Below are 10,452 nucleotides of genomic sequence, written 5' to 3'. Positions count from 1 at the left end.
CTTATTACTCACAGGTGCTTCTTCTTAAATTAAAATTTTGAATATTAATCATGGAAATTTCCCTAAAATAAATGAACATCACACGTTTTAGACACACACCACATCACTTTCTCAACTTCCCTCTTTACATTTCCAGAAAATTCGCAATGGATGCTGGTAACGCTTTCCTCTTCCTAATTTCTTTTTTATAATCTTTCTTCATTATGATTCATGATTCTAATAATTTCTGTTTTCTTCAATTTCATTTGAAGGTAAAGAGATCAGGTACAAAGAAACTTTTGATTCCAGTGCCAAAAGTACTTTTGCTGAAGGCCTAATCCCTCATATTCTCCGTTTGTAAGTCTTCTTCCTCTCACTCCATAAAATCATTACAATATACTCATTCTAGTTACCGCAATTTATATAATATTTACAGCTATCAAGCACAGACACCGGAAACACTTATATGCTCACACCGAAAATAATTTTAAAAAATGAACAAATTTAACGTGATCACTAATATCGGTGTCGGTTTTAGACACTGGCACACATTTTTTCCAGAAGTGTCGGTGCTATAGAGGTTTATAGCTATAAAGGATCACATTCCTACTGTGCTCTGGTTTAGATTATGCTAGGTTTTCGAGACTCTTGTATTGTTCTTACTACTTATGGTTATAGCCTTTCTTTTCAACTACTGTTGTATTCTTATTGTGTGGACGTTGATGTGGTATTTCAGATATGGATCAACTGCCACTGCTCGTGATTTTGAAATATATGCTCCGGATGCTTCCTTTGAGGATCCCCTTATGCGTGCGCACGGGTATGAATTTCGTTACTGTCTCTTTATTTTTCCTGAAATTATCATGCTAAGTTTCATGAATATTGTTGCATGATGTTATTCATTTGGTGTGATATTAAACAATTGGAAAGATTAAGCTTGTTCTAACAAATAGAATTGGTTTTTCAAATTGCTTTCTCGCTAACATCTTATTTTGTGATAACTGCTCTGTACTAAATATTTTCATGGAATCTCAATCAGGAAACAAGATTTTTTTTGTGTGTCCATGGTTCCTGATTCTGAAATTGCAGAACAAATACTGCAGAACAAGTGGCCTTTTCTGTAACAGTGTTAACCTTGTTATGGTATTAATGTTGCAATCTGTTTTGCCACGATAAACACACGGCTCTTATTCAATTCTAAAAGTTACTTCGTACAATGTGTAGTAATTCAAAATTGTGTCCCAATGTACATATAAATGGCACTAAAGAATGATGATATAGAGAACTAGGGGCTATTTCGTACAATTAGCTAATATTTTGCATACGCCTCTTTCCCCTTTTATGTGGGTGTAACATGTATTTGCCTAGAACCTAGCAAGGCTTATTTTTACATTGTTCAGTTATGGTTTCTATACGGAACTACTTTTATGTTTCATGGTTATACTAGAAGCAATGAGCTTAAGTTTTTGTGGCAATATGCAGCCTATGCTACACTCGCACATTTTATCCAATATACTGGCATCTTGTGGCCTTCTGCAATAATATAAACCTATTGACTTGCAATAGCAGTTACCTATTCTGTACTACTCTTTCATACATGGATTAACTGTCTAGCTTCCTGGTTTTTTTAATTTCCCGAGTTCACCTATTCTAGGAAGCAATGAAAATTGCTAAAGTAGTAGGATAAATTGACTTACAACATTTAAAATAATGAAACTGCAGGGTGAAGCAGATCAAATCCGCATTCTATTCTCTTCCCAAGGTTTTTTTTTTAAACCTCATGTTTATCACTATTTTGTCTCTTTCTTTACGTTGATCTTCATTTTGCTTCAAACTTATTGGATTTTGTTCTGCATCTAAATATAATCCTTTCTCATGGAATAGTAAAAGTGTTGAGATGCAAATAGTTCTAACAAGACATTAGTAACTGCCTTAAATCAGAAGTTGATGTATATTTCTCGTGAATAACTTTCCCAAGATACACAACTTTTTTTCAAGATAAAACTGTTCTCTAGGTAGTTGATTGCAATGCATGATGTATTTGTGTCCTTTATCAGTAATGAGAGTCCAATCAATCATGTGTGTTCCTTGAAAATATAAGCAAAAAAGAGCATTTTGAATTGTTGCAAAATATAATATTTCCTGATTGCAAGGGTGTAGTGTTCCTAAAATGTGATTTTTCAGTCACAAAATTTGAAGCCGCAGTGATGAACCTTGAATATGTATCATGTACTTCACGCGTGTGTGTAGATAGATAGATAGTAGTAACCAGGAAGAAATATATATTTTTATTCTCTGTAAATCAAATAAGTTTTTAATGTTAGAAATCTTTGGTTGATGTTAATTAGCATATAATTCATTTCTATAATGACTTATTCATTATTCGATAAAATTATCTTTATCTGCTCTCATCCTTTTCTTTCAAATGTTTTTAATATATTCCCAACTTCATTTTATCTCCTTATATCTTAGGTATTTAGTGAGTCAAAGATTGTGGAATACAGTATTAAAGAAAATATGGTTTCACCAGGAAAAGGAGAGGTTAGTAAATCTGCTGTCATTTAATTCAGTGTGTAGCTCCTCTGTCTTTTGTTTTACTCAAAGTTCAAGCACTTGCATGATCTTGGACAATCCTAATTTATCGGTGTTATGCAGATATTAATTGACAATAAGCAACACTACAAATTTTTGGGGAAGGATATTGAGATGGTATCGCTAATCAAGTTGTCTGTTGACGAGGGTAAAGTTGTTCGCCATGAGGACTGGTATGTATCAATCTCTTGAATCTGCTGTTCTTTTTTAGCAAATGTAAGGGAACAGTCAGAAAGACATGGAATAGAGTCTCTTAAATCTAATATGAATTATTCCTATGATCTATGAATTATACATCATTCGAGATGGTGGGCACTAAAAGCTAAAGTGAATGTATTTTCTTTTTCCTCTGAATTGTGAACTATATTTCCTTATGGCTAAAGGTAAATATTTCGTATATGAGTGAAAGAAGTAAATATTTCATCAACATTTTAAACAAAAAAAGTAAGCAATAATAATTCTCACAGGTGACTAAATTTTATATTTTACACTAAATAGGTGGAACAAAAAACCAATTTCAAATCGAGAAACGGTAAAGCTGCCATTGCTTGGCCGAGCTGCAGAAATGACTCGCAGGGGATCAATGCTGGCAACTCATTTGTTTATGAGGTTCGGGAAAGACCCAAAAACGTGTGAATAATTAGAATTCATCACAAATATCTTAAGCTTCATTATACACGGGTCTGTACATGAAACAAGATACTTGGTGTTGCTGGCAAAGTTGTGTGTAGTATATTGGTTCTCGTAGTGTTGATGAATGTTGAACTTTTGTGTGAAACTTAGAAGTTTCAAATCCCAAATAAGTACACATATAGTTATCTCCTATATGTTATTTATTATTCAAAACATATTCATACCATACTGTGTATATGGGGCTTTTTTTTGTTATAGGCAAAAGTTTTTTTCTATTTAGTTCTTGTATGTTATTCTATAACTTTTGACAATAATAGTTTGATAATTTGCTTCTTCATCCTTTTTAACCCACTTGGTGAAGTTTTGAAGGTGATATAATAGGGAAAAAAATAGTGATGATGGGAGTGAAAATGGATTTCCATCGTCATATTGCATGTTAAAAGTGTGAAAAGTCACTTTCATTTTACTTTAGTGATATAGGGATTGGTGTAAGTCATTCCTTTAACATGTCCACATTCATTTTTAACCAAGGCAACTATAAAGTGATTTGCACTTATTCAAACAAGCATAGTGTACATTGTCATCTCGAGGAAAATCTTGATTGAGCAGTTGAGAAGATGGGAAATTAATATAGGGCCTGTTTGGTTAAGTTTATTTTTAAAATGGTTGTTTTTAGATTGTATGGAGTATTTGTTTAATGAATTTTCTTAGAAGTTATTCATTTCATGAAAAACTGATATTGGTTCTAGTTTAGTATTTTGTTTAATGTCTATGTATCTTGCTAATTTTTACTGTTGTTACTTCATATACTAGCAAACCAGTCTCTTAAGTCTCTTAATTGTGCAATTGTTTTCTGAAACATTCAACAAACTTGTTGGTATTAGGTTATTTGGTCTCCTTGATCTTAGCTGTGTAATTAATCACATGGATATAATAGGGGTGATGTGTTTAATGCTACTAAAGCAAGTAATATAATGGCATACATGATCTAATACACATGAATCAAGTATCTAAATGGATAATTTATTGAGAATTAACTGAATGATTGGTACTTGAGACTAAGTGGGATAGACCAATAGAATAATTCTTATTTGTGTCATTTCTATGAGCTTCTTGGAATGTTGAAGTAGACACATTTTTCTCTGATGTTAGTGATGTAGAATTGTTTTGTTGTTATGTAATTGAGTTCTTGATCTATATCCATGAAGAAATCAATGTTTTAAGTATTCGTTTTCAATAGTATACTTGCTTTTGTTGCAACGAGTGCACATCTTCGACGAATGAGATGGCCTCTATCTATTCTGCGACCTATATAATTGTTGTGTAGTTTGAAGGAGGATTTCATGTTAGAGTTGTTAGAATACATAATATGAAAGTTTAAGAGTTCAGGGTTTGAGATTTTAACATCTTGTTGAACTGCAAAGTGTATAAACGACTTATACTTGGGAGTGGATAGATGATCAGGATTTTGATGCGAACATTGGTATAGGAATTGTTCAAGTTTTTTAAGAAGAGACGTATTCATGGTGTGTGTAATTGTGAACGAGTATGTTGAGGTTGCGAGAACAATAATTGCACACGAACACTAAGGGGTTAGGCAAAGAACTTCTAGTTTGTTCCAGAGAATTTTGCATCTTATTCTTGGAGGATAATGCATGACATTGATAAATTGCATCTTATTCTTAGAGGATAATGCATGACGCATATATTTTCTCCAATAGGTTAGTTGTGATTATCGAGGAGTGGTGCGATGAGGGTGGCACTAGTGTTTTTTCCAGGATGATAATAGAAGTGACTAAGAGGATTGAACGCCAGATCTTGAGGGAGATAGTGTTTGTGGAAGAATTTGTTGGGTCATTAATTTTTCAGGGGGTCATCATGAGGGAGCATTTACATTGGAGTCTTTATTTAAGAACAACATATCAAGTGAGAGACACACCACATATTCACCCAAAACTTTAAGGTGATAGATATATGAGTTATCTAATTTATAAAGTGCTCAATCCCCACTTTTCTAATCAATATGAGACTTCTACCTAACTCACACTTGTTTTTCTCAGTGCCCCCTCTCAAATGCGAGTCTATCCACAATGCTTCTTTTGAGTGGAAGCTCTTTTTATCCACATATTCTTGTACCACCGTTGACACTTTTTCAACGGAACATGCTTTATAACCATCACTATGTGGTGAGGACTTTCGATACAAAGGAGCCGGTCCTTCACTCGAACCATCGACTCTGATATCACTGTTGGGGCAAAACAATCTCAAGATAGCACTAGTGTGCAAATGTGAAAAGGGTGGGAGAATTATAGACAGTATGGTGAAAATGATGGTTATACTCATTGATCAACCCAATTAGATACATATACATCATTACACAACATTACAACTAACCAATTCAATAAACAAAACAAAAATAACATGTGGTAACTAGTTGCTACAGGCTCGTAACCGGTTACGAGAAGCTATTGACTTGGGTTGTAACCCGTTGCATAAAAGTGGTAGCCGATTATGAGAGCATTCTGTTTAATATGGTAATCGGTTACATCCCCGTTGTAACCGGTTACGTCCACTTGAATTACACTTTTCTTAACACACAATCTTAATTCAAGTCTTCCAAGTCTTCCATACTCATGTGCTTCTTCAACCTCTTGAGCACTTCAATTGACACTCCTTTAGTTAGCAAATCAACCACTTCATCTTTACTTTTACGATAGCCCAACTTCAAATTTCCTTCACTCACAAGCTCTCTCAAGTAGTGAAATTTCATCTCTATATGCGTGCTTCTCCCACATGCAATGTGATTCTAGGAAAGTTTTATAGCAAAAACATTGTTTATCATTAATGTCACGACTTCAGTCTCTTTGTTGCATAATTCCTTCATCAAATTCATTAACCATACAACTTGACACGCACACAAAGATGTTGTAATATACTCAGCCTTGCAAGAAGAGAGTGCCACAACTAGTTCCTTCTTAGAACACCAAGAGATTGGTGTTTCTCCATACATAAATATGTATCCAGCAGTGGATTTTTTGTCATCTTTATCTCCACACCAATTTGAGTCGGTATAACCAAGTAATTTGTTGTTTCTATCTTTGTTAGTTGCGGAAATAGAATTTTGCGGTCAATTAAACCTTTGACGTATCTCAAAATTCTCTTGACTGCTACCAAGTGTGACGCCTTTGGCTTCCCTACAAATTTGCTCACTATGCTTACGCTATATGTCAAATATGATTTTGTATTGCATAAGTACCACATTGATCCAATCAATCTCTTGTACTGCGTTGGATTAATATCCTGCTCATCTTAATTCTTTGACAGCTACATCCTTGGTTGTATAGGGGTAATGACCACATTACAGTGTTCCATTCAAACTTCTTCAATATCTCAAGTGCATACCTGCTTTTCTAGACTTGTGAAACTCAATGCCAAGGAAATATGTCATGAGACCAAGGTCAGTCAACTCAAACTCCTTCATTAAATTAGTCCTGAATTCAGTAATGTAACATTCATTGTTGCCCGTAATCAGTAAATCATCGACGCAGATACATAGGATGATCACTCATTCACTTGTATCCTTCTTCACATACACTCCATGTTCGGATACACATTTATCAAATCCCATCTCTTTTAGAAACCCGTCAATTCTCTTATTCCAAGCTCTTGGTGCTTGCTTCAAGACATACAACGCCTTCCTCAATCTACATAATTTAAATTCCTAATTTTTCACAAAAAATCAGGTGGTTGTGCCACATACACTTCTTCTTCTAATTGACTATTCAAATATGCAGATTTGACATCCATTGGGTAGATAAACAAATTGTTGTTATTTTCAATTCTAACAACTGACCTAATGGTTTCAATCCTAGCCACTAGGAAAAATACTACTTCAAAGTTTATGCATTATCCTTGCAAAAATTCCTTTGCCATTAATCTAGCCTTGTGCTTGATCACTTCACCTTTGGGATTTGCCTTCACTTTGTAAACCCATATTACACCAATTGGATTTTTTTTCCATATGTAAGTCAACTAGTTTCCATGTTTTATTTTTCACAATTGACTCTAACTCCTTCATTGCACTTAAGGCCTCATTTGTTTTCACCAGTTTATATTCAATCATGAACGCAAAATAGACAAGATCACCATTATCATTGACTTAATATCTGGGAACAACTCATAATCTTGCAGTCTTAGAGACATGCCTTTTTGTCTTATGGATCTTCTCATATTTTCTTCCATTTGGACCATTTACCACTGTCAATCCCCAAAGTCTTCCTATACATTAAGCATGCTTCAACATAATCTTACTTTCTTTTCAATAGATGAACAATAGGATCTGGAGGTCTCCCATATCCTTATATGTGCTCTTCTTTATTTCTCCAAGTCCACAAGGCATGAAAAATGATAACCCATAAACTACCACATTCCTTGTTGATACCCCATGATCGCGAATATTCAATTGAAAGCATGAAGTTAAATCTGTATTGAAGAAATCTCCCATCAAGTTACTTGTAACAATGCCCATCCATATTGGAACACATTTGGTGCAATCGCGTAATGCATGTAAGGTTGTCTCGCAAACATTTTCGCACAAATTGCAAGTCGCACTTCCGAGACCTTTTCTACTTCTACTATGATTTGTAAGCAGCCTATCTTGACGGAGTAACCAAATGAAGCTTCGACACCTCTCAGGAACTTGTAATCTCCAGATAGAAGACCAAACTTCATCTTCCCCGTGTTCAGCAAAGCCTGAAACTTCGTTAAAAACATCTTTAAAAGAGAACTCCACATTGCGTGTGCCTGCAAAACAAAAAACAACACTAAAACTTCTTTCCCGCGGTGGTATGCAATAGCGCAATTTGTTTAACCATTGCATGGGCAACCAATCTTGTAACATATCAAACTTCCATTCCCCATTCCCGTCAACCAAATCGCACACTTTAGCTCCGCACAAATAATTTGGAATTGTCACGTCCCACTGAGTCAAACAATAATTTCCCTCAACCAATATCCTCCCAAACATTAATATTTTTTCCATCTCCAATACACTAAAAACCTGTCTGGTATAACACCAACATGACTCTAGTAATGTCCTTCCAAAGGGATGAATCATAAGCCATAGCTTTAGTAATTTCCCCACTCTCTCTCTCTGCATATACTTTCCGTGAAGAATATTATTACACTAAATAAGAGAACCTATAAATTTATCACCTTAAGGTTTTAGGTGAATATGTGGTGTCTCTCTCACTTATAAAGTATTCAATCTCCCCTTTCCTAATCAATTTGAAACTTCCACCTCACACTTTTTTCTCAACACTTCCAACTCACACTTGTTTTTCTCAATAGAAATGTCATAGTGGTTGGATTGAATGAATAATTTATTTTTTTAAATAAATTAATTATTTATATTATTATTGGAAAATAAAAAATAATTATAAATGAGATAGAATTTTAATTATACCTCTTAACATCTGCCACTTCATGGATTATTAGTGCAATTTTAACCGAACAAAACAATAATTTTGGCCAACCAAATGTCATATATTCATTCTTATATGTATTTTAATGTATTTTTTAAACAATGCCCCTAAATTTTAAAGCTATGCGTTAAGGATTTTGTTATCTTTGTTTAGATTTGTTGGTTAATAAAATAATGCAAGTGATTAATAAGACATGAAAAAGAAGTGGGTGAAATAATTCAATTTGTAAGTGTTAATTGTACTATAAGTATGTAAGTTGTTGGTTTAAGATTCAATTTTTACTAAGAATATATATTTTTAAATGTATTAATATAAATAAATTATTGATATTTTTTTGAAAAGGTTGTTACTTATTGATACTTTTTAATCTTAGTGTAATTAGGTTGATTACGTTACTTGACATGCTAATATCATTAGGTATGTTTCGAACGGACCAAAGATCCAATTTATAACTCCACCAAGTAAGGTGGATAATAAGGTGAAATTTTGTTAAAAAGCTGAGCATTTAATTTTAACCATCCAAATATCGTCAATCGTTAGATGTGATTAATCGGCTCTCAAAATCACACTTCTGATTAGTTGGGACAGTTTCAACCGACCATCATATAATAAACTTAACAACACGTCTTTTCAGATATTATCTCACTCTATATCTTTGTCTTTACTTGCTTAAAAATTAAAGTGCTAATCATATAAGACCTATCCGTTCGACCGTACTAAAAATTCTAACCGCCACATCAGAATAACTAATTTCTACTGTATTACGTACTTCTTGTTCCACCCACAGGGCAAGTACATTAAGGAAATTAAAATTAATATGAAGAAAGAGGAAGGTAAATAGAATTAGTTACCTATAATTTTTTTGAAAAATTATACTATTTTTGTCATATACATAGAAGGCCAAAAAAAGAAAGGACCATAAATGTGTATGATAACTTTAATTTCCACCCATTCTTGTTAACTTCCATGAGAAATTCCTTTTTGACTGGTCATCTCTAATGTCTCAGCCTTTAAAACAAGACCATTCCCTCCCACTATGTTGAAGGATCCGAGGTCACTAACTAATGTTCTACTATGTCCAAAATTATACACTGATTATTAAGAGTTCTAGATCCAAGAAAATCCCTTACTTTCATGCAAAAAAAAAAAAAAAATTCACTTGTAATAGAAAACAAGAGTGAAACTGAAAAAAGGAAATAGCCTTCTACACACAAAGTTAAAAAGCCATTCAAGCTTTGCTTTATTTTTATTTTTAGTTTTCTAAAGACTGCAAAAGCTTCATTGTGTGGAAACTTTGTCTCCATGCCAATCTCATATGCCACTAAAAGTTTGAGGTGTTATGGGCCATATATCTTGTAACTAGGGTTAGAAAAAGAACATGATCAATATTTCAAAGAAAAGAGACTTTGAATGCTTTAGAGGGTTAATATGAACCCTAAAAAGAATACAATTAGTGGGGTCATGATGCTTTTCATCACAAATTCTCTCTTTATCTTTACCTTTTTGAGATTGTAATGATTTATAGATCATGTTTAAGTGTCCACAATCACTGGTGCCAATATCTTGGTTTTTAAAGAACCTTTTAGCCGTTGGGATGTGAATGTGTGGTACAATGTACAAAAATGAAATAAATATATAATTGGAGTATGGTGTGGTTGGCCTAAAATTCAAATAATTGGTGTTGAATTTTAAAAGTGTTTAATGGTTTTCAAGGAATATATTGTCGATATCAATGCAAGTTATTTTATGATTTTAAAAGGATATA

General features: G+C 33.5%; 1 protein-coding gene across 1 annotated transcript; it reads left to right on the top strand.

Moving 5' to 3' along the window:
- On the top strand, nt 1–3,430 carry LOC131643855 (uncharacterized). The gene is made up of 7 exons (XM_058914190.1): nt 1–156; nt 252–336; nt 716–799; nt 1,702–1,741; nt 2,452–2,520; nt 2,635–2,744; nt 3,070–3,430. Exons 1-7 carry the CDS (start codon nt 72–74, stop codon nt 3,209–3,211), a joined length of 615 nt encoding a protein of 204 aa, XP_058770173.1. The 5' UTR covers nt 1–71; the 3' UTR covers nt 3,212–3,430.
- Nucleotides 3,431–10,452: the final 7,022 nt, after the last annotated feature.

The sequence above is a fragment of the Vicia villosa genome, linkage group LG1 (genome assembly GCF_029867415.1).
Source record: "Vicia villosa cultivar HV-30 ecotype Madison, WI linkage group LG1, Vvil1.0, whole genome shotgun sequence".
Taxonomy (NCBI): domain Eukaryota; kingdom Viridiplantae; phylum Streptophyta; class Magnoliopsida; order Fabales; family Fabaceae; genus Vicia; species Vicia villosa.
The sequence above is the reverse complement of the archived record's forward strand: the minus strand, read 5'-3'. Positions and strand labels throughout refer to the sequence as shown.

Coding starts and splice junctions, on each gene's coding strand:
- LOC131643855 (XM_058914190.1), top strand. CDS start 72: ATGAACATCACACGTTTTAGACACACACCACATCACTTTCTCAACTTC. Junction 337..715: donor ATCCCTCATATTCTCCGTTT/GTAAGTCTTCTT, acceptor GTGGTATTTCAG/ATATGGATCAACTGCCACTG. Junction 1,742..2,451: donor CATTCTATTCTCTTCCCAAG/GTTTTTTTTTTA, acceptor CTTATATCTTAG/GTATTTAGTGAGTCAAAGAT.